Genomic DNA, 22,801 nt, shown 5'->3' with positions numbered 1-22,801 from the left:
CATTAATTGCTTGTTTTGAATCTTATGAAGAAGTAAAGGCATAAAGGCATCAGAGAGGAGGATCCAAAGGATTAAATGGTAAAATTGAACAAGTTGATCAGCATAAGATATTTTCAAGTATAGTGTACATTTTTTCCAGGTACAGACCATAACCATTTTGGAGACTCAAATGGCAGAAACTCCAGTTTTAAATTTGATATTAATGTAATTACAATCAGAAAAAGTTCTTTGAATGGTAATGTTGCACTGACTTGCAGTTTAGGCACACATTGGCTTCAAGTAATTAAAATTATTGCACTCTAGGATAGGATTGAAGTAAGGCTGATCACTTGAAACCATTTTAAAGCGATATGGTACATCCTTGAATGCTGTAGGTACACTCTTATCTAACCAATCTACATTTTCATTCAAACATTATAGAATTCTAGAAACATTCCACGTACAATGAATCTCGAGAGATTTTAGTAGGCCAAATTCAATTTCTACGAAATAACCTTCCATTTCAGCCGCCAAGCACAGGATTTGGCTTCTGGCCGGCGAATTTTCTCTTCGTTTCGGCTTCTGGCCGGTGAATTTTCTCTTCATTTCTCACAACGTACGTGCGAATGCATGATATGTAGGCGCATGTCATGCATCCAGATATACATTATCAAAAATGAAGAATGGATAAAGAATCTGCTGGAAAGGAGCCAAATTCGCACAATTGTTTTCTTGCAAGAAAACAACAATATTAATTAAGATTGACAACAACAGCACTTTCCTTTTTCGAGCCCCATAAGGATTGACCCGGACACCCCTATATTGACAAAAAAAAAAAAAAAAAAAAAGACAACAACAGCACTTCCCTTTTTCTTTACCAAAAGATGCAATCGAAGAGCAATAGCTAGATTCCCTTTTGAATAAAAAAACCCTAGGATATCAGCCATTCCTAAACCTACCCTACTACATTAGCAGCAGCTATTCTAATTTACAAGGTGCACTGTTCGACTTATGTCGTACCTCCAATTTCGTTACATGAGTTCGGTCTCGAGATGGTTATTACAAATTTCTTTTTATTATTTTTTAATCACTTTTGTATCTCATGCACATATGATCACGAAAAAAAGTTGTCATTGCTGGCTTGTAGAAGCAATTAACAGAGGGAGGGATATTCACTATTAGTGGCGACGTATACTTTCTTCCTCTTAATTATTTGCATTGTTCCCCTAATGACAGGATTTTAACTTCCCACTTTGTCATTAACAAATGCAAGAAGGAAAACAGACGATCTGCGGGTTTGGCATGTTTTGGAAGAAATGTTCTCTAAATTTGCCTCATTTCTGGTGCTGCGTGGTGGAGGTGCTGTGTTTTTCGGCTAAGTGGTCCTAACATCATAAAACTTAAATTTGAATTTATTGAGAAATGCTTTTAAGTCAATATAATCAACTCAATAAGGGCTAATACAATGTCATTAATTAGTACCATTAGCATTGATAAATCTGCCTAAAACTTCGAATAAAGGACCCACTAGACTTCAAATCTCGGATTTATATTTATTGCTTATATTGTTCCTTCATTTATTGGGCTGGCTGTCAAACAAGAGCAACAATTTTGTCTGTCTTCTTTCATTTTTTTTTAAAATTTTTATCCTTGTTGATCGTTCAGCAGATGATGGTTGTAAATACAAAAATTTACAAAGCCCCCTGGTTGCACTGTCTATGCTAGTAGATTCATTTCTTTTATTTTTTGACAATAGAAAATTCATTACTTGGGCCACCAAATATCTTGAAAGATTTCGTTCAGATTGTAATGTGAATTACAAGAATATATATTTTAGTTGAAGCTAATCTGACAACATAATAAATGAGTAAGTTTTTTATATATCGACAATGTTTATATTATTATCGTTGGATCCATGATATATGTGAAAAAAATTAGATTTCAAATTTAAATTTTACATAGTTATCACTCATTCAACGCTGATAATGTATACACTGTTAGCATATACAAGATTAATCCATAATAAATTGCATAATTCTTGGCATAGAGAAAGTGCGTTTGTCACACATCTTGTTGTTATGGCTGTGTTATATTTACCATGTGATTAAGGTAACATCTGTTCTCATGGGATTAAGGTAACATTTGTTACACATTAATTCTTGGCATAAATATGAAGCCTCCTTTGTTTCCCACGAGAAAAATGCAAAAAGTGATTGAAAAACCTACCCCTTTACGTTAAACACCGACCATATCACAGCTTCAAATATTGTCCCTAGAAAGAAAAAAGATTTACTACTACGTTAATACTAAGACCTTAAAAAAAATTTTAAGTTAGTTGAGTCAATTACGTTATTATTTTCATCTTGTTTGTATTCAATTCGACATGCATCTTTTAGACTGGAGCCCAGATCTTATATTAATTTGGTCATTGGCAAGATTAAACTAGGAACACAGACGTGATAAGTATTGCACAGATATATGTACGTGATGTGATGATTGGCACAGGACTTTTCATCAAAGTCTAATTCAAACAGTACTTTGCTAACTTTAGGTTGACTTAATGGATTGTTAGAATAACATTAGGAGGTAATAATCAAGAATATAGTTGAGATCTACACAAAATAATGGCTGAGGCAATGAACTGTAGAATACTGGGAAATCATATGTAGAATTAATACTTCGTGCTTCATATACATTTAAGAATTATGACATCCAATTGATCTGCAAATATGGCAAATCAAGCTAAACAAGTTGTATTTGTTCAATCCATTAATTATAGGCGGTCATGATACATGCTTTTGAGTTCTTAGCTCTAAAGTGGTGGATAGTTTCAGAACGAACAAGTATAGAATTCATTAGCGAGGTATCCTTTCCTGCAGTTCTGATTCGACTTCAAATCTTCTACGCTTTCCTTTCCTCTTGTAGGTTTTGGAATCTCGTCTTAAATTAAAAACAAGATAGTCTAAATGGATCTAATTACGATGTAATCACTAACATGATTAAAGGGACATTGTCAAAAACAAAATTATAGTCTGTCAAGTATTTCAACAAGCTATATATATTATCTTTGGAAAACTACCCCAAGAATGTCTTTGCAACTTCCATGGACAAGAAAGAAACGTGTTGGTTTAGCTGTTGCATATCCAAAAGCAAGCTTCTTATACTCAACACAATTGATCGAATATGAAAAATCCCTGACCATAATATTGCTAAATTCTTCAAAGAATCATTACAATCAATACTCAGGACAAACAAAATATTTGTGCTCAGCTGCAAGTTTTTTACCTTAGAATAACTATTTTTCCTAAACGAAACCAAGGTTTAATCTCCACAAAAATTTTGCAGGATCAATGCCACGACCCAAAATCGGTCCCGTTTTAAGTGTACCCAACACCTGTGGCAACCAAGGAGAGAAGGGTTACTGTACATCCAATCAATCCAAATCAGGGTCCATTTTATCCATACAACTCCACATGGCAAGATAGCATTGCTTAGCAGCCAATCCATGCAATCTATTACTCGCTCAAATCCACTCGTGTTGCAACATGTATTGCCAAATATCTGTAAATAACCATCCAAATTTCCCCAATATTTTTTCTTCATCAGATCAAACCAAGCCTTTCCTCTATTGAAACCCAAGCACAGAAAACTATGGCTACCACATTTGCTACTGCCTCAACCGTGGTAGGCTTGGGAACATCTTCTTTGTCATCGCCTTCTCGGGCATCTTCACCAAAGAAAGTTTGCTTGAACTCAGGTAAAACCCTGTTTATTTTTTACACCGACAATGTATTGCGTGACACATGGTTAAATAACTTGTTGGAATATACAAATTATAGCGTTTTCTAATTTTTTTTTAGTGTATGATCTCTTTCTCTAGGCTTCCTCAAATCTCCCGTAACGACTAGGAATCCTTTGAGCCTAGCACAAATATCAGGAGGGAAGTTTACTTGGTAATCATCTCTAAGGCCAAAAATTCCATAACAATCATGTCTCTTAAGTACTATTATGCTGCTGTGTAATTCATCAGGGTGACTTCCTTAATTTGGTTTTGCCTCATTAACGTGTCTTATACTAACTGATTGAAGCTTTGAGAGAGACTGGCTGAGGACAGACTTCAATGTGATTGGATTTGGATTAATTGGTTGGATTGCACCTTCCAGCATTCCAGTAATTAATGGGAAAAGCTTGACAGGGCTCTTCTTTGAGAGTATTGGAACTGAGCTGGCTCACTTCCCTACAGGTCCTCCTCTCACTTCTCCATTCTGGTAAGCATACAATCCATTTCCCAATTCAATTTTAGTTTTTCAACTACATAAGCTTCGTGGAAGAAATTATCAATGAAAAGAAAAAAAAAAGTACTAAATCAAAAGAAGAACAAACATTGAGCATTGAGCTTGGAACATAACTCCAAAAAACAAAAAAACAAAAAACAAAAGAAGAACGTCTGTTGTTTCAATACTATATATCTATTTTTCACTAGTGTTTGCATGTATTGTTTCAATGCTATATTACACCCTGCAATTATCGCTAACAATTTTATAAGTCTCTAACTCAGGGGAATGTCATCATTTTTTTTTTCTTGTTTAATTACAAAGGGTTTTGTTTTTCTCTTAATGCATATTATCTTAAGGAATTATCCCCATATGGAAATTTACATTTGCCAAAACTGTAAGGCAAAAAAAACGTAGTAAATAAATAGCGGATCCTTTAAAAGAGTAGCAATGATCTTTCCATTCACTCGGATGGATCATTTACATATTGGGCTGATGGCTCCACCTCAAGCACTCCTTGGGCTCAGCTTTGTGAACAAAATAGGGCCTGCCAGGATAGACTCCATTGATATTTTGTTAGATGAAATCTTGTTTTGATACGCTTCACTCAAATAATTGGGCGGTCGTCCATGTTCAGAAGCCTTGTTGACTTATGGTTACAGTACTTTTTCTTTTCTTTTTTTTAATACTTTTTTTTTTTTTAAAAGGAGTGATCCTTCCCTACTGAAATAAGTATAGAAAATTTAAATAGATTGATGAAATATACTCTCTAAATAATAATAGTCAAAATAGTCGACACTAATTTTGATGCCCTTGCTTTTGGCTTAGAATTGGATTCACTTGTGTACTAATTAATAACCATCTTGCTCTACATGCATGAACCCTGAATTTGGTCATGAGACTCCGAAAAAGTGATGGAATTTGTGTTAAAGTAAAGTAATAATTTGTCATAAACCAAGACGAGCAAACACCAACTAAGGTACAAGTTCATGGGGTTTACTATAATTGATCCTTAGTTCATGAAGTCCGATGAATTAGGGACGTTGGATGTTGGATTCAAATTCTTCTGCCATCTTTCTCGCTTCTTAAATCTCATCATTTTTCTACTAAAAAAAAGCGTTATAATGTCGAAGAACATTCAATCATTTGACAATATGCTCGTGGCATATAAACACTAGCCTGTAAATTAATTGCTTAAGTTTTTAGGTATAATCTACCTGAGGTATTATCTTCATTAATGTGCTACATACTACTTTTCCACATTGAGTGTGGTAACATCTTCATATAGTCCAACTTATGATGTAAGCAAAGCCACCGGACAAAGGATTTCGGGCATGCCCTGCGAAGTGACTACAAGCATAAATATCATCAATTAACGGCCCTTGGCCCATGCCCAAAAGTAGAACTTCGAAATTTGGGAATACTAAAATTATCTAGTGAGGTATGAATTTCAATTTCCAAAGCATATGGGGACTATCTAATTTAGATAATCGAAGGCCATCGTTCAATTCGATCAACATGGAGGCAAATGATTAATTTCCGCCTCTTGATCATACAAAATTTTCCATGTTAGATTGCCTAGATGAGGCAACTTGGAGAAATATTAAGTGCAAATCAACAAATAATTTTGCTTAAGTTTTTGATAGCACCATATGATTACAATCAACTCAATCTATATTAGTGGGATAACCATGATCGAAGTACATTCCAATAACATTACTATATATGCCTTGCTCGCCAACTCTTTTTTTTTTTTTCTAAATTTATTTCGGCAGAGGAGAGATGAGATTTAAAAAAATTAGAAGAGGACAAGGGGATTTGAACGTAAAACTTCTGATTTTTTAGATATAAACTTTAACAATTAGACTAAGACTTCCTCAACCCTTGCTAGCCTACTTGGATAACTAGAGGATTTGATTATTTTGCTTAACTCATTTATGATTAGTTCATTAGTTCATACTAATTAGATTATGTATATACTTTTCTTTCTCACTTGGGCATAATGTTTTTCTTGATGATCGGGCAGGTTGTGGATGGTCACTTGGCATTTGGGGTTGTTTCTCATCCTTACTTTTGGACAAATTGGATTCAAGGGGAGGACTGAGGGCTATTTTGACAAATGATTTACATGTTATTAATGTGTATGATATGACCCATGAATTAAGTATCTAAAGTTTGCTTCTTTCTTTTAACTTTCATTTCTTTTAGTTCCCAAGTCTTGACTCCCTTTGTTAGTGAATATGAATTCCTGGTGTTTGTACTCTTGTGCCCATGTACATAATTATTTTTGCAGCAAAGTTCATTTTATTTCACTGTCAAAAAAAAAAAAAAAGAAACTGAAGCATATGTTCCATGACAAAACGTTCAAAAGCAAAAGAGCTGCTAAACTTTAGCTTTCCTCAGATATAACTAAGAAATTTCAAGGAAATGTCTTAATTAATGCCTATCAATCACCAAATAATTTTCTCCCACCAAAGTTATCAGCAAGTAGGCAACTGTAGTAAAATAAAATAGGAATTAAGAAAAAGGGTTATTATCACTTTACTCCCTTAACGTTTGGTGCCACTATCAATTTCCCCCTTAACGTTATCTTTTACTCACTTTACTCCCAAGACTAACGGTCAAACTTAACGGAGGTTGTTAATTAAAGTAAAAAGACATGTTTAACCCTTAAAATTATTATCGCTTTACCCCCATAAACTATAGTCTCATTATCAATTTATCCCCTATAGTTTTTTTTAGACAATTTATCCTACCATTAAACTGACTCAGCAAGTTAAAAAAACTTGAGAAGCAAAAAGCCTCCTCTTTGCATAATAAAAATAATAAAAAATTTAGAGTGGCTCTTATCCTTTTTAGTATCAAGAAAAAAAAGTCAAAAAATTAATTTCTTTCTTCTTAACAATCTTATTAATATTGAAAAAAATAGAAAGATGGAAAGGGGGAGGGGAGTGGGAGAGAGAGAGCTCAATTCTTTTTTTTTTTTTTTTAAATTACAAATAAGAAAGAATTGAATACTTTTATTATTATAAAGTTATTTCACTTTTTTGTTTACTACCAAATTCCAATCCTAATCTCGACAATCTTAAAGTAATACGATAATGTTAGATTTTTCTTTATTTTCTTTCTTTGCAAAATCTATTTTTTGTCTCCTTCTTTCCTATGTCTTTTTCTTTTCTAAGTATTAATAAGTGTGAAAAAAAGAAATTTGAGAAAATTCTTTTATTTTTATGTCTTTTGATCACTTAAAGTAAAAAAAAGGAAGAATAACCATTCCAAATTTTTTATTTTTAATTATATATAAAAAAGGTTAAATTTTTTGACCATACTAGTTACGTTAACGATGAGGTAAAATGTCTAGAAAATAATGTTAGAAACTAAAGTGATTGTATAACTATAATCTAAACGAATAAAGTGATAATAACAATGTAGTAATGCTATAAAATAAAAGGATATTTTTGTCCAAAATTTCTTAACATGTTGAGTTGAATTACTTATGGGGGTAAAGTGACGAAAAGATAACATTATGGGGTAAAATAATAGTAGTGATATAGTTTAAGGGGGTAAAGTGATAATAACCCTAAGAAAAACAAAAACTTTTTTTTTTCCAGTTCCAGTTTTTAATTGAACTTCTAATTTTCAACTTGTAGATTTCCAATTCTCTTTCAATTTGTCTTTCTGACGGCTCCAAATATTTGAGATTTCATGGTTGTACATTCAATAGTCCCAACAATATCCAGATGGACCATACTGCTAACGTTCACAATGTTTTCACATATCGATGCGTATCTTTTATTGCTTTTGTCATTTTCTCAACGTCTATGTAGATCTACTTATGAATGTTTCGCCTTATGCATTATTGTGGTAGATTCGATGCAATTTCAATTGATCCAAATGGGAGGCATCAGCACCATGCTTAACCTGCAAAAGATCTTTACACAATCAGTCGGATAATTTTTTTATGCACTGTCAGTATATGTATAAGTAAATATAGATATATGTCACGTAATATAATCTCTAATTTCAGATTCACTTTTTGTATAAGTAACATACATCTGCACCTCTGTTAGTAAGTGTACAAATTTTTTTTCTCTATACCAACAGCATATAAAAACTTAATCCAAATCAAAATGTCTAAGAAAATTCTTATAATCGATCCTTGCTTCTTAATCATCGAATTGGGTGAAAATTAAGTAGATGTGGAACTACAACGTTTAAAGGATGAAAAAAAAAAAAAAAAGAAGAAGCCCTTTCTCAGTTCATTCTCATCAATGTAGATCACTTCAATATTGAGTGTTAAAGAAACAACGTCAAAAAGAATTGCAAATTCAGGAATTGTTCTTTCTATTGGTCATGAATCAGCTCAGTAGTAGTTGGGGAACTCTATTTACTGTAGACCACCCTACACTGTAATCACAGTCAAGTCCTACAGTGCGATAATAAGAGATGGAAATAGGATGGTCCCTGCAAACACTCGTGGAAGAAAGTACGGAAGTTTTGACAATTTTCATGCTGTACAAGGCAGGCTTGATTAAGTGATTAATTAGTATAGTTGAATCCAATTGTGGTCCATTGCTTCTTCACCAGTCCCTTTTTAAGCAAAACCAGAAAATGACACTTAGAAAAAGGCCTTAACTTCAATCATATGATATCGACCATGCTAGCTACTTTGCGTCACTCTTCTATTTTCCATAAAGCTGTTGAAACTAGGGTGCTGATACGTACTATAGAAGAAACCCTCATGCCAATTTATTGTAGGTCAACGGTTTCGAATTTGATTCTTGTGTTCGAATACTTTATATGTATGATTGATAGACGATTACGATAAATCGCTTACTTTTTTTTTTTAATGCCACGTTCTATTTATTGTGAGTCGTTTAACGCTTTGTTGACTTATAGTGACTTAGAATGGAATGAATTTCCTCTCCTCCGACACTTTTTTCTACCCAAAAAATAATAACAATAACTATATGATATTCATTCATGCAAGCTATTTGGATTTTGACGAGTCAAAAAGAATGCCTGAATTCACCCTAAATGCTCCCTTCTTTCCACGGTTTCTATGGTTGTATGTAAGCATTTTTCTTATTATCAAATGATTACAAATGTTTTTGATGCAAGTTATGTTTTGTTCTGCGTAAAATTAGTTATTTCTTTCTCTTTCGCATTGTAACTCTTGTTTGTTGTCATACCCACCGGTACAAGTAAATCATTGTCCATCAAAGTGTGTGTCACTCACGGAACTCGTACCACAAAACTTTTCTTGCTTTCATTGACAAGATCATTACTGCCAGTTCTAATTAGCAATGAAATTTACATGGTACGACGACTTTGTCGAACTAATTTTGCGATCTGAACGGTGCCGCACGTGTGTTTGGATCGGAGATTATTTGGAATAATTTTTTGAAAAGATTACCGCAACACTTTTTTAATATGATATATGTGAGATAAAAAGGTGATTAATTTCAGTACTCTGAATCTTTTTTAAAGGAAGTTATTTGAACCCTTGAATTCTCGTCTTGGGCTCGCTCGCCTGCCAAGCTGCTGCATCTGGCAAGATAGTTGTTAAAAAGCCATAGGAAAAAAAAGAATGTAAGCGATACAAAAGAAAGAATCCTAGAAAGTCTCAAGAAATTACATCCATTCCTAAAATTATTCTTTGGACTGCACCCACACCTAGATTATTCTTGGGAATTTATTATCCTACCACCATAGTTAATACCCCTTTTAGTAGTTTTTTAACTTCAAAATGAGATCCTACGAATCAAGGAAGATCACAAGTTAACAAGATTATAAACGTCTGGAAAAAGGGTTCAGCTAGCTGGTGCTTTCAATTACAACAAAGCATAAATCAAAGTTCTATTCAAAGGGAAGACAACTTAATCGGGAATAAAAAGAAAAGGAGAGAATCTTCACCTTTTACCAAAATTGACAGGGTACCTTGGCCTTTAATCATTTGATGATTCTTTTCTAGATCCCAAACATTGACCAAAGGCCATCAAAATTCAAATCCTAATAAAAGGTTTATTTCTTGCCGAATTAAGAAAGCAAAAAAGATGTTCTCTTCTCCCAGTGTTTTCCAATTACAATTTGTGATCATGATTGACCAAAAAAAACAGAAAAAAGAAAAAAGAAAAAGAACTCGTGATCATGTATAATTTCTCAACGTTACTCAGTATATTCTAAATACAGCTTATCACACGTATCCCTTCCCTAGTAATATGCATATTATATTTACATGATCATCTTGAGAAATTCTTCATAATGATGAAGTGATCATGTGGTAGGGGCATCTTGGCGGGGTCCCAATATAACTATAAATATTATCAGGACGTGGTTGTTTTTATACAATTTGGAAAAATATGATTCCTCAGTACAGCAGTGAAATCCCTGTAAGAGGAAAAATAGAAAATTTTTAGCCGTGAATGGGGCCCGACCTCGTGGCTGCAGGAATCCCTCTTGTTTCTCTGAGTTTTCCTCCCCTTTTGATTGATTGGAGGATATTATGATCCTCTGCAAATGTAACGTTAGCAGCTAAAATGTAGGCAAGATTTCTTTCTTACATTCCTTACTTACCTTATGCTAGTAAGCTATTGGGATATTTGTGTATGATACCCCTTTGTTTACCTTAAATTGACTTGTACGTCTCGTTATTTTGGAAGACTTGAAAGAGATTACTCGTATTGCGAAGTAATTCCTATATTATTAGTAGCTAACATCGATTAAAACTCTATATGATAAACCCTCATTTTGCACCCTCATTCGATTGAATAAGTAATTACTAGTTTTCGATGTTTTTACTATAAGACATCTATTGATTGAAAACAGAGCTCAAGATATGTAACAAATTTCTATTGATTGAAAACAAAGTTCGAGATATGTAGCAAACCTCATTTCCAGTTAGATTACGAGCTTGAGAATAAACAAAAATTAAAGATTTTTTAAGTGCTCGGTTTCCCATTTGGTCAATAACGAATAAGTAACCTATAGCACTCAGAAGTAGAACTAGGGCAAGAAAACCATTTGGTTGGTCTTGAAACCTGAAATCTCAAAAGTAGAGGCCATGGTTTCAAAATGCAAGATACTTCAAAGGGCTGATTGCTAAAAAATCAGCAACTCCCACTGTGCACCCCCATTCCTTCACACACAACGGCTTAAAATATGGACAATAGGAAGCAGAGCAGGCCAGAAATGCATGGAACCTAGTCCAATGGTCCAATTTATACAGCCACGTCCTTAATTGCTTCTTGCTCACGTGTATGCCACGTCCTTCTCTCTTGCTTTTTATCCCTGCACAACTACCGATCTATGATCCTCCTAAATAAGACCTATCCCGCTTAGGGACTTTTTCTGTTGGTATGAAAAGAGCGAGGAAGAGATCAGATTCACTAGCCCTTTAAGTTTAATTCCCTCCAACTTCTTGCATTGCTTTACATTACTTTTCCAACTCAGACTTGATCATCAATCTTCCTTACTTTCACACAGTTTGCTCCATAACTTCCTTTCATTTCCATCCATTTCCTTTTGCCAGCTGCTATCTTTTTTTTTGTTTTTTTGTTTTTTGGCCGTCTCTCACTCTCTCAAACACACACTTTCATGTGTTCTTTTCCCTCTATGGAAGTTTGAAACAAAGCCCACTTTAGGCACTAAATTGGATACACTAGTACACTACCCCATCATCATTTCCCAAAAGACAAACTGGACTTGTTCTTCTTCTAACTAGTGTTCTTAAGGTGCAAAAAATCAAAAAGGGTAAGTTCAAATTTCTTTGGTTTTTGCTCTTTTTGACTGTAAAGCATGTTAGAACAATCTCTGACAGTTATTCCACTTCCAAAACTGTTTCAAGAGTAGTTTTCTTTTCCTTTTTTTTTTTTGTTCTAAAGTGTTCAAAAGTGTATGATGGTGATATCTTGTGTGTTGCTTTAGATCTGCACAAGTTCAAAGTACTAGGAAATCTTATGATTGCTGTACTTAATGATTCCTGAGTTTGAACAAAAGTGATCATTTGGATTCATATAACTAGAGGAAGATTCTTGAGTCCGAGTACGGTTAAGGCTACCAGCCATATATAGATTAATATTGAGGTTTTACCACATAGAGAAGATAAATGCTGAGGAAAAACTTAAATGTGGATGGAGGACTTGTTGGAGGGCAGAGCAAGGTGAGAAAGAGGGGAAGTTCATCATCATCTTCATCTTCATTAGTTCGAAATTATCGGTTGAAAAGGGCAATTTTGGTTGGAAAGAAAGCAGGTTCAAGCACTCCTGTTCCAACTTGGAAGATGAGTAGTAGTTCAAGATCACCTTCTCTGAAAAATGTCAAGAATATTCTGATGGCACCAAAGGGTGGTGGCGGTGGTGGTGGTGATAGAGGGAAAGAATTATCGGTGTCGGCTCGAAAACTGGCTGCTACCTTGTGGGAGATTAATGGGGTGGTTTCTACTGCTAAAATGAAAAGCCATGTGGAAGATAGAAAAAGTGAAATTGATCAAGGGGGTGATAGGAAAGATAGAATTTTGAAGTCATCCAAAGTTGGTTCAGTGCCATTTTATTGTTCTGATCCATCTTTTAGTCCTTTATCTGAGGTGGGGTGAAAGTTTTTTGACATGTATATATGTATATATATAAATATATACCATCAAATACTTCTTGCATGAAAATCATGAAATCATAGTCTGAATATATTTCTTGGTTTAGGTTCTGATAATTTTTTCTTATCTAACTTGCAGAAAATGGATCAGCCTAATGTGGGCTCTCATCGAAGAAGAGCTTCAATTGGTTCTCAGAAACTTCTGCCATCTGACTGCAACTTAGGTGGCTTTACCTCTCTTCAGAATGCCAGCTTAATGGAGGTAGTTCATACTTAATTGCCAGAAAACACGTGGGTTTCTCGTCAAAAAATTAATATGATGTGTACATTTAAGCTATGTATTTTCAGTTGCTACAGTTCAAACTGTTAATAGCATTTTCTATTTCTTTTTTAACCAGAGGATGTGTCTTTTCACTGGCTATTTGCCTAGTGTAATTGCAGCTTTTGCCTTACAGCTTTATATTGCATTCATGGTACTTGTGGCTATTTGGACTGTTTAAAACATATCTTAGGAAATGGACAAACCCTTCTATTGGATCAGAGCGGCAGAGAACATGATTTGATTCTATTTTGGGTCCACCAGATACAAACATGTCTTGTGGCTTGTTTCTTGCCCATATGTGGTGTAACATCTTCATGTATGTGCATTAAGTGCAAAGATTATGGATTGTCATTATCAAATTAGAGTTCAAGAATTTTGAGCAGTAATCATTAATGAATGTTCACAGCCTACAGTAATTTTATGTTTTTCCCCCTTAACCTGTTTCTATCTATAGCACGAGGGATATTGGTGATCAGATTCTCAGGTTATGCAGGTGGATCAGAATCAGTTACATGTTCATAGCCGAACTCCCCGCGGGAACAAAGTTAAGCACCGGTTGAAAGATTTACTAGGTGCTCTTACCACATCCAAGGATCTGTTGAAAGTATTGAATCACATATGGCGCCTTGAAGAACAACCACCTGCTAGCTTGTCCCTGCTTTCAGCCTTAAAAGTTGAGCTCGAACGAGCTTTTATTCAGGTTAATAAGGTGATTCATGAGCAAAAATCAAGTCAGCACGAGATTGATTTTCTGTTGCATCAGTTTGAGGAAGAGAGAGCCACTTGGAAAATGAAAGAGAAAGAACGGATACGTAGTGCTGTTAAAGCAATTGCAGGGGAGCTTGAGATAGAGAAGAAGCTGAAGCGTCAAACAGAGAGACTGAACAAGAAACTAGGAAGGGAATTAGCAGACACAAAAAAAGCTTTGGCGAGGGCTAACAAGGAACTCGAAAGTGAGAAGAGGGCAAGAGAGATTTTAGAGCAAGTATGCGATGAATTAGCTAGAGGAATTGGAGAAGATAGAGCTGCTGTGGAAGGACTTAAAAAAGAATCTGCTAAAGTTCGTGAAGAGGTGGAAAAAGAGAGGGAAATGCTTCATCTGGCTGATGTGCTGCGAGAGGAAAGGGTCCAAATGAAACTTTTAGAAGCCAAGTATGAATTTGAAGAGAAAAATGCTGCTGTTGATGAATTGAGGACTGAGCTTGAGGCCTACTTAAAAACCAAGGTAGACGAAGAGCAAGAGGCCAGCTCTCCAAACTATGAAAGGATAAAGGAACTTCAGAAATATTTAAGAGAGACCCTTCCAGTTTCAAGTCAATATCAAGATCAAGAGAAGAATGATGTGGAAGTTGCGTACAAGGAGAAGGTAGAGGAAGCAGAAGATTCAGGTGATAGTGATCTTCACTCGATTGAATTGAACATGGATGATAATAGCAAGAGTTACAAATGGAGTGATGTTGTTCAGGATGGCTCGAAGAAGATGGCAATCAATGGTAAAACTACAGGAAGGAAGTCCACCTCTGAAAAGAGACAAAGGCAAAGCATTTCCATAGAAAGGCAAACTCCTGATGGGATTGAGTGGGAATTTTCTCCCACACGACACAGAAATTCTGATGTGCTTGCAGGGGGGAAATTGTTCGAATTTCCTTCCAAAGCTTGGAAAAAAGAATGTGAAGATGAAATTGAGAGATACAACATGATCAAGGACCTTAGAGACCATATCGTTTCTGGTACAAGAATATCATCATCTCATGAAGTTGCTAGCCCCCAAAAAAAGTTGCCATCTCAAGATCCTAGCAGGGTGGTATCGGAAGCATTTGCAGTATTGCAACGAGCAGTTTGAAAGCAAAGCTAAAGATCTGATTTCAACAGTATCAGAAAATGGCTTCGTTATGTTGTGGTTTACTTTTATTGCATAGTGCATATTTTCTACACGTACTTCATAGAGATGGGCAAATGTTCCTAATGATGGCTGCATTTGCCTCACTGAGTTGTTTAAAAAGTGAGGGAACTTGAATGGTAAACAAAGAATTTTGTGATCTGCAGGTTGTGTAAGATAAAAAAAACTGTACAAAACTTTTTTTCTTTGTCAATGGCAATAAAGATGCTGAAGTTACAGCTTGGAAAGTCTTGCCTTAGTCACTCAATTCCCATGTTTTGTTCTGAGTTATCAATCTACACTGGCTTGTGAGGTTGAAGAAATGACGTTGTTTTAGCATTTCACAATACACCTAATAAGCAGAAATATGCATTACACTCTCCAAAATTCGAAACATGATTTTAATCTTTTTCTAATAAGGAGTTGCCACCAATCACATGCTTAACACTAAACCCGTACATATTTCTTCTAATTAATCATTACTAGAAAACCCATTCTTGGATTGTATATGCTCCACCCATGTGCACCATGCTTATCAAGAATCATAAGATGCCCTCTAAGACTCTGTATAGTGCTTGAAATGTGATATGGAGTGAATCTTGTATACACTGACGGTGTATACACTGTCACCGTTGAATCCATGACACAGTGTACATACTGTCAGTATGGGAAACATTAATCCATGTGATAATGCCTATATATACATCAAACTTTTTTTTGTTGCTCATTGCATTTGGGTACATGGAACATTGGTGGTTAAGAGTCAAATTATGTCACTTAGCTCAGAAAATGCACCCAATACAATTTACAATTTGATCAGACATGATGTATACGTAATGGAATGCAATGTGGGATGGTTATGCTGAATCTGAGCCTGGAAAAACAATGTACAAAGCACAAGAGTCGTCTTCTTGCCCCCACATTATTGAATCTATCATAGCATCAAATTGTTAATCCATTCGTACAATCCAGCATGGATTACATCAGGAAAAGCGTCTTGACTATGTTCTGTCTGACACAGTAGAAATAAAGTAGGGATCATGTCTCAATAATTCCCTCGCAATTATAAAACTTGTTTTGGACTATTTAGACCACATGCACTCATATAATTGCCAGCTATAGTTTGAAATTGGGGTTTGTGAGACATTCAAGATTTCATATACAGAACCATCGATTGCATTGTGATTACAGTAACAGGCATGTGTGGTTCTTATTATTTTAGGTGGTTGCCGCCTCTATCTTTAGACTTTCAATGTTTTGGCGAGGGAATGTTGACAATGCCGTATTCTCACATAGTTCAAGGTACATTTGTCCCCAAACCCAGTAGTTTAACAAGTAAGAACATTAATCAGTTGACCTGAAAATCCTTGCTTCCATTCTCACCAGCCCTTTTCCCCCTCTTTCCCCTTGCATTTTCGGTTTTTTACTTGTTTCACATTTTATCTGCGTCCCATTTTTCTTCAATTCATTTTTATCTTTCTTTTGGCAAGAGATGATATAATTTGGATAGGGACTAAAGGTAGTCTTTCTGAACAATCACAAACTGTTCATAGGGCCATGACTATCATCACTGCAATGCCAGACACTGTATTCTACCCAGGTAGCTGATACTAGAGTTATTTCTAGTTGCTCGTACACACAACAGTCATATTTTTATTTCAATGCCAACACTTGGGTAGACCGGGCCTAAGTTTTTGCCCCATTTCAAACCTTGGATAGAATCATAATTCCTTGACAGGTTTCTTCTGCAAGGCATTTAGGATCTGTGGTATACTGATCCTGGTCCCAAGAGTACCAAGACTATATCTAGTTGTGCTCTCGGTAGAAAAGAGGCAGCATCTGTCATGTTGAAGTTGTCTGTCTATGAAAGAAACGGGGGGTGGGGGAGAGAGGGAGAAGGAGAGAGACTGCAAAAATCTTTGGACCACTATAATATAAGTCACTGATTTGCAAAAATAAAGCATACAGGATAGTTGTCCCCTGTACCACTAAGAATCAGGTCGAACTCAAGCAGCATTACTGTAACCTGACAGTGATTAGTTGACAGGGATACTAACATGATTTTTGGTTAACCAGAATTTAATGTTATTGTCGCTCTTCGATAGATGGAGAAGAATAAGCCAAACCAATAAACACCAGGGGGATGCAGACGGATATATTTACCAGGGACCAGTTCAGATAAGCAGTAAAGTTGCCACCAAATCGAGGTAAACAAGTAGTTAATCTGCAATAAAACCATCGCTACTTCTGCGTGCCTTCCCCTTTCTCTGATTCTGAAGTGAAAGTTACTGGTCTTGTAGGATGGTCTCTAACGACTAGGCTAAGCACTTCAGGCCTTGAATAATGCCCAACTACATCGAAATCAAACTTTGCCCGTGCTATTTCTCCGAGATCTACGAATTTTGTAACCAAAGAAAAGGTGAGATTAATATGCTCCAAGTTAAAAACAAGCAGATTAGAAGAGAAAGCCACTACATCCAGATTTTGTAGTCACACTAAAGCTTTGTAGTATAACTGCAAGAAGAGAATGTGCGTTAAATGAGCTGAGCGCTTCACCAAAATAATCCAAACTACTTTATGATGTATGTGTCAGTAACAAACCTGAATCAGAGGATATTCATGTTATTTACATGGCTAAGAGAATGGAAGACTTCTGCATAACAGGTAGCATTTCACCACTAGTAATACAAGCTTTGAGGAAGGGGAACATTAAACCTTTTGTCAGATACAAACATTTATTTCACAATGGGAAGCGGTCCTAAAGTCGTAGAGAAAGGGAAATTCAATCAATGAAAAAGTATATAAGAAAGCAAATGTCACTTCACATAGTATGAAGGCTACTTGTTTGAGTTCAGATATAGGGAAAACAAATGAAACCTAAAAAGGACACAAGAAGGTCAGAAATTCATATTCTTTTTTACCCCACATAAAATAGAGCTTTTGCATTAAGTTAGAAGTTCAACAGACCATAACATACCCAGATCTGCAGAGATGAGTGCTTCCCCTTCATAGTTTGGTCCAGCAAGCACAGTCCCTGATGGTGAAATTATAACACTTCCACCAGCACAAACAACAGAGTCAGGTGGTAGATCTTCTTCAGTGCCTAAAAATAGGTATTCGGGCGGAGGTGGGTAATCTTTCCTTTGGCAGAACTGGTTGGCAGATAATACGAAACACCCACCCTCAAGAGCAATATGAGTCATTGATGCTTGCCATACATCTCTCGAATCAGCAGTAGGTGCACAATATATTTCAATGCCTATAAGCAATGGAAGAACATCAGCAATCACATCAACAATCCACCGGGAATGTGTTGATTAAACAGGGGTAGAACTTGAACCAATCCCACAAAAGGTAACATTAGTGATTACAGTACAGATTAAGCTGGAGTCAATTATCTTTCACAAACAATGTACATAGCATCACAAATTTCCAGTGGTTGTGATCAGATGTAAAATATTCTATTATTCCAATATCGTGGATTTAATAGTGAACCTGATGTTACTAGAGATAGCAGATGACACTAAACAAACATTTGGAATATCTAGTACAAGAAACAATCTAAGAATTTCAAATGCAAACAGAGAAATTATTAGATTCAAATTTGTGAAAGAGCAGTAGAAATTAACAGTCAATGACTATCATCTCAACTATGGAAGTCCAGAAGTAAAAGTTGAGGTGTACACCAAGAACAGTAGTAGCTAAATGACATTTAATTGACCCACATGATAATAGGGCTTATTCAACCCTCCTTACAGGTCCAGAGAATATCAGGACCAACTCTTAGGTAAGAAATGACAAGAGTCCATGTAGACTCCAAAGAGGATTTTGTACAATGCATGCATCTGGAAAATTACTTGAAAAAGCACAACATGCATGCTCATGTACACAAAAAGCTAGACAAATGAAATCCTTCAACTGCCACATCTGCACATGCTCATTTAACACATCTCTCTCTCTCTCTCTCTCTCTCTCTCTCTCTCTCTCAAGATGCTAACTGGAAAATTACTTGAAACAGATTGGATGATGGATGTAATTTGAACCAAGTTCTCATTTTAATAAAAAAACAAAGATAAAAGTATAATTTTAAAGAAATAAATGTACAATAGAATAACATGCTCAGCCTGGAAGATGTTGCCAAAAGGATGATCCTAAACCACAAAAATTTAACAAGAAATCCTGACTGCGCTGTAAGAACAGACGTGCAAAGTGCCAGAAAGGATAAGATCTACTATTTTCCGTTTATACTAAGATGAAAGGCAAATTACCTTTAGCATACATTGCCATCCTTAGTAGTGGCATTTTATTTTCCCAACATATTGCAGCACCTATTTTTCCAATTGGTGTCTCGAAAACTGGAATTGTAGATCCATCTCCAAATCCCCAGATTACTCTTTCCAAAGCTGTTGGCATGACTTTACGGTGCTTTCCAAGGTAACGACCTTGAGAGTCAAAAAACAGTACTGTACAGTAGAGTGTGTATCCATCTCTCTCAATCACACCCATCACTAAATACACTTTATACTTTCCAGCCATGGCAGCCAAACGATCAACTTCAGGACCTGAATCACAAAAAACAAGTTCTATTAACATGAAGATAACCTAACTTCTATCTTATAGAACAATCACTAAGAAACCGACAGTCAAAAAGTATATAAGAACAAGAAACACTATCACAAACTTTATGCTTCTGAATCAATTTCCATAGAATTGTCCAATTTTGTCAATTAAGGCCACTACTTTAGTATCTCAATATTATCAACATAAGTTCTGTACACGGAAATTGGTTCTTCCAAAGATAGCTTATTTTGGTAATGCCAGTCATCAAATTAATTCTCCTTACCTGTGTTTTCCCTCTGAAAAATAAAACACCGAAATTGAAGAGTCAACATGCAAGAAAAAGACAAAGTTTTGTGTTCTTAATAATATACTTGACACAATAATGGATCCAGAAAGATAGATCTAACCATCTAGCATCCAGCAACATGGCTTGAGAGGATACTGGAACTTTTTGGTATATGGAGCCAATGTTAGGATTATGCAAAGAATGGTGGACCAAGAAGTGCAGAAGGAATTCTTCTAATAGTACAGCAAAGCAAAATGACAGCCAAACAGAAAACGGAAGCAAACATGCTTCTTCGGCCCATGAATATGATGCAAACAAAATCAAGCTGAACTCGAAATAGGATGATTATTTTCTTATCAACCACCCTTTAGTCCTCGGAACAGAGTGGGCACTATGACTTGTTAAAAACATAACCAATTAGCGGCTCCAACCAAGTATCCCACAGCTCGACATGTGGAAATTAATACCCCTCAAACATGCTAAACTTGAATGCAAGATGCTGCTGCCACTATTAATCCTAAAATGATCAGTCCTTGCAGCCATAATCCTGCAATCAAATGCCCCTCAGTGATATCTATCAGAAGTAACATATATCTCATTTAAGTGCTGGAGCCCTTTGAAGTTATGAGTGCAGTATAGGTGAAAATTAGAATTTCCATTTCTTCTTGACAGCTATATTCAGCAGCAAACAACAATATGAGGGCATAATATACATTTATTTCCTCTAGCATTGATAAGAGTATCCCTTGCTCTTCACTTGTATCCCATCTACTAAAAGCAAATCCAGCAACATCAAGAAGGAGCATGAAGAATGCTCTTTTAACTCTTGACCAGAAAGAAAGTGCTGCTTACGACACTGCTTGTTAAAAAAATCAAATGCACGCATTGAGGCAAAGGGAAGCAAGGAAAAAAAAAACTGTCATCTCCTTTTTATATCCTTTTTATGTTTTTATCTTCTGTTTTTTTATTTCTTTATTCTAATCATCTGCTTGCAGAAGAAAATAGGCATAAGCTCTTACCAGGCACATCTATGGCTGCAGCATGATATTTCCGGAAGTCTTCCTTACCCTTTGCTGTACGATTACCGACTGTAACACCAAAATTTGATCCACGAGGATAGCCACCAATAAACGCTTCAGGAAATACAACCAATTGGGAACCATAAGAGGCTGCTTCAGCGAGCAGCCTTTCAGCTTTATCTGAAGGTAGACAGAAAAATTGTAACTAATCACAAGTAAGATATGAGGTCGCTCATTTAGAAAGTTCTAAGCTTATGAAGCTTGCATCCTTTTCCAAGAGATTCTTGAATTGTATAACTAACTCTCTAATTCATGTACCAGTTCTGGAAGCTGAAAATCGTACCCAGTGACTGTTATAAAGGCCCCAGATAATGCCTTTCTTCTTCTTTTTATTTTTGAGCTATCGTGATTGAGAGTGCATATCCTATCACAACCAGTAAATACAAAAGTTCCCTCTGCAGCAATAACTATAAATGCAGAAATAAACTTTTCAGTTTGTATGGAAGTGTCATTCATCAAAATAACAGCTTTATCCATTGTAAGACTCAAGCTTATGCATGTGCAGACACACACCAAGCGGTACCAATCGCATTTGTCTATCTGTACTACTTCTATAAAGCTATTGAGATCCTAATTTTACTAGGCAGTCACATTGACCATTTAGTCAGCGGATAAGAGAGATTATTTTGTAAGCTGCTCTTTTGCCATGCTTTTCGTCATTCTTCTGCAACATACAAGTATGTATGTGAGTGTGGGAAACTACATCCCTGTCATTTGCACAATGCAGTTTAGAATGGTTGGTCCTGGCACATGAGATTAATGTAGAAAAATGTTCTCAATTGTTCCCATACATACTAAGTTGACAGAGGTTTCTCAAGTTTATATACAAATTTTCTGTCAATTATTGCAATGCTAGTTGACTTGTGACTTCCTATGGCCCCCAATCATCAACTTGAACCCCAAGAAATAGCAGATGCAGCTTCCACTTTATTCAGTCCAGATGCTGAAGAATTTAAAAGATTTTAGATTATAAAACTTAAAATGGGGACATACTTTCGTGCATACCAAAATCTGCAGGCAATTAATTAAATGCATTTGAATTATGTAATTCTCTGAGAAGTATGAATCTGAGAACCAAAAGCAGCAAGCCCCAGCCTATATCAGTATGCAGGATGTTGTAGGTTCAAATTATTGAGTTCTGCAACTAACAATGAGATTTTTTAGGGCCCCAAAGCACCCTATGCTGCTACACCAATCTTTCAGGACTTCACAATACCCAGAGATTCACTAAAACCCAAAAGAAAAAGGGGTTGATTATCAACAAACTTAGATACTTATCAAAAGGGTCACTCAGAAAACAAACTAAAACCCAAGATATCAGTCACCATAACAGCTCCAGATAAAGTAGATAATCAAGAAACAAAACATATTTAGCAAAAGGGCCATTGAAAAAACAGAAATTGGAACTAACCCAGTGTGGCAGGGGTATCATAGAAAATGGTAGAGGCCTGGACCACGGTGGCACGAATAGAGGTTGCAGAGGAGTCAGCACCCATGTCCACTTCTGCAAACATGGGCCCTTCATTGACCTGGGAATGGGAATTTGTGGGTATTAAAGCCATATTCTTTAGCCTTTTTCAGTTGTTTTTTCAGTTTCTTGATTGTCCAGAGAAACTGATTCTGCTGCTGATGCTGAAGATGATGATGATTTTAGTCCGGTGCTTTGCATATGGCACCTCGGACCAAACAAAATATTATCTTAATTTGTTGCTGTTGTAATAAACTAGAGTTTTCTAGATTCTCTTTTTTTACTTTTTCTATTTTTGGTTTTAATAAGATTTTCAGTTTTTACTTTTTTATATTGACTGGAAAGTGATGGGATATGGTGTGATT

At 35.7% G+C, this 22,801-nt stretch overlaps 3 protein-coding genes across 6 annotated transcripts; 2 read left to right on the top strand and 1 right to left on the bottom strand.

Moving 5' to 3' along the window:
• The first annotated feature begins 3,559 nt into the window (after positions 1 to 3,559).
• LOC113726304 (photosystem I subunit O-like) lies at positions 3,560 to 6,517 on the top strand. The gene is made up of 4 exons (XM_027249948.2): positions 3,560 to 3,736; positions 3,860 to 3,932; positions 4,068 to 4,247; positions 6,280 to 6,517. Exons 1-4 carry the CDS (start codon positions 3,631 to 3,633, stop codon positions 6,374 to 6,376), a joined length of 456 nt encoding a protein of 151 aa, XP_027105749.1. The 5' UTR covers positions 3,560 to 3,630; the 3' UTR covers positions 6,377 to 6,517.
• Positions 6,518 to 11,513: 4,996 nt separating this feature from the next.
• LOC113726296 (uncharacterized) lies at positions 11,514 to 15,291 on the top strand. Of its 3 annotated transcripts, XM_072075464.1 has the most exons (4): positions 11,514 to 12,005; positions 12,180 to 12,837; positions 12,982 to 13,104; positions 13,649 to 15,291. In XM_072075464.1, exons 2-4 carry the CDS (start codon positions 12,361 to 12,363, stop codon positions 15,005 to 15,007), a joined length of 1,959 nt encoding a protein of 652 aa, XP_071931565.1. In that variant the 5' UTR covers positions 11,514 to 12,005; positions 12,180 to 12,360; the 3' UTR covers positions 15,008 to 15,291. The 3 variants fall into 3 exon arrangements, with proteins under 3 accessions (XP_071931565.1, XP_071931562.1, XP_027105737.2); XM_072075461.1 differs by having other exon boundaries at positions 11,514 to 12,837; XM_027249936.2 differs by having other exon boundaries at positions 11,517 to 12,837; positions 13,658 to 15,291.
• A 1,657-nt stretch (positions 15,292 to 16,948) lies between these two features.
• LOC113726288 (bifunctional nitrilase/nitrile hydratase NIT4B) lies at positions 16,949 to 22,684 on the bottom strand. Of its 2 annotated transcripts, XM_072075455.1 has the most exons (6): positions 22,380 to 22,516; positions 21,252 to 21,375; positions 20,909 to 21,088; positions 19,312 to 19,605; positions 18,021 to 18,302; positions 16,949 to 17,436 (listed from the first exon to the last, which is right to left on the bottom strand). In XM_072075455.1, the coding sequence occupies exons 4-6, from the start codon at positions 19,577 to 19,579 to the stop codon at positions 17,285 to 17,287; spliced, it is 702 nt and encodes a 233-aa protein (XP_071931556.1). In that variant the 5' UTR covers positions 19,580 to 19,605; positions 20,909 to 21,088; positions 21,252 to 21,375; positions 22,380 to 22,516; the 3' UTR covers positions 16,949 to 17,284. The 2 variants fall into 2 exon arrangements, with proteins under 2 accessions (XP_071931556.1, XP_027105725.2); XM_027249924.2 differs by lacking the exon at positions 21,252 to 21,375 and having other exon boundaries at positions 22,380 to 22,684.
• Between the last annotated feature and the right edge of the window lie 117 nt (positions 22,685 to 22,801).

This window comes from Coffea arabica, chromosome 1c (assembly GCF_036785885.1).
Source record: "Coffea arabica cultivar ET-39 chromosome 1c, Coffea Arabica ET-39 HiFi, whole genome shotgun sequence".
Taxonomy (NCBI): domain Eukaryota; kingdom Viridiplantae; phylum Streptophyta; class Magnoliopsida; order Gentianales; family Rubiaceae; genus Coffea; species Coffea arabica.
The sequence above is the reverse complement of the archived record's forward strand: the minus strand, read 5'-3'. Positions and strand labels throughout refer to the sequence as shown.

What these genes read in the sequence shown, in the direction of transcription:
- LOC113726304 (XM_027249948.2), top strand. Translation starts at nt 3,631, where the DNA reads ATGGCTACCACATTTGCTACTGCCTCAACCGTGGTAGGCTTGGGAACA. An exon ending in GAAAGTTTGCTTGAACTCAG is followed by an intron (nt 3,737 to 3,859) that starts GTAAAACCCTGT and finishes CTCTTTCTCTAG; the next exon opens with GCTTCCTCAAATCTCCCGTA. An exon ending in TCAGGAGGGAAGTTTACTTG is followed by an intron (nt 3,933 to 4,067) that starts GTAATCATCTCT and finishes AACTGATTGAAG; the next exon opens with CTTTGAGAGAGACTGGCTGA.
- LOC113726296 (XM_072075464.1), top strand. Translation starts at nt 12,361, where the DNA reads ATGCTGAGGAAAAACTTAAATGTGGATGGAGGACTTGTTGGAGGGCAG. An exon ending in CTTTTAGTCCTTTATCTGAG is followed by an intron (nt 12,838 to 12,981) that starts GTGGGGTGAAAG and finishes TCTAACTTGCAG; the next exon opens with AAAATGGATCAGCCTAATGT. An exon ending in AGAATGCCAGCTTAATGGAG is followed by an intron (nt 13,105 to 13,648) that starts GTAGTTCATACT and finishes TCAGATTCTCAG; the next exon opens with GTTATGCAGGTGGATCAGAA.
- LOC113726288 (XM_027249924.2), bottom strand. Translation starts at nt 22,530, where the DNA reads ATGGCTTTAATACCCACAAATTCCCATTCCCAGGTCAATGAAGGGCCC. An exon ending in TGCAGCCATAGATGTGCCTG is followed by an intron (nt 19,606 to 20,908) that starts GTAAGAGCTTAT and finishes TTTGTGATTCAG; the next exon opens with GTCCTGAAGTTGATCGTTTG. An exon ending in GATGGCAATGTATGCTAAAG is followed by an intron (nt 18,303 to 19,311) that starts GTAATTTGCCTT and finishes CATTGCTTATAG; the next exon opens with GCATTGAAATATATTGTGCA.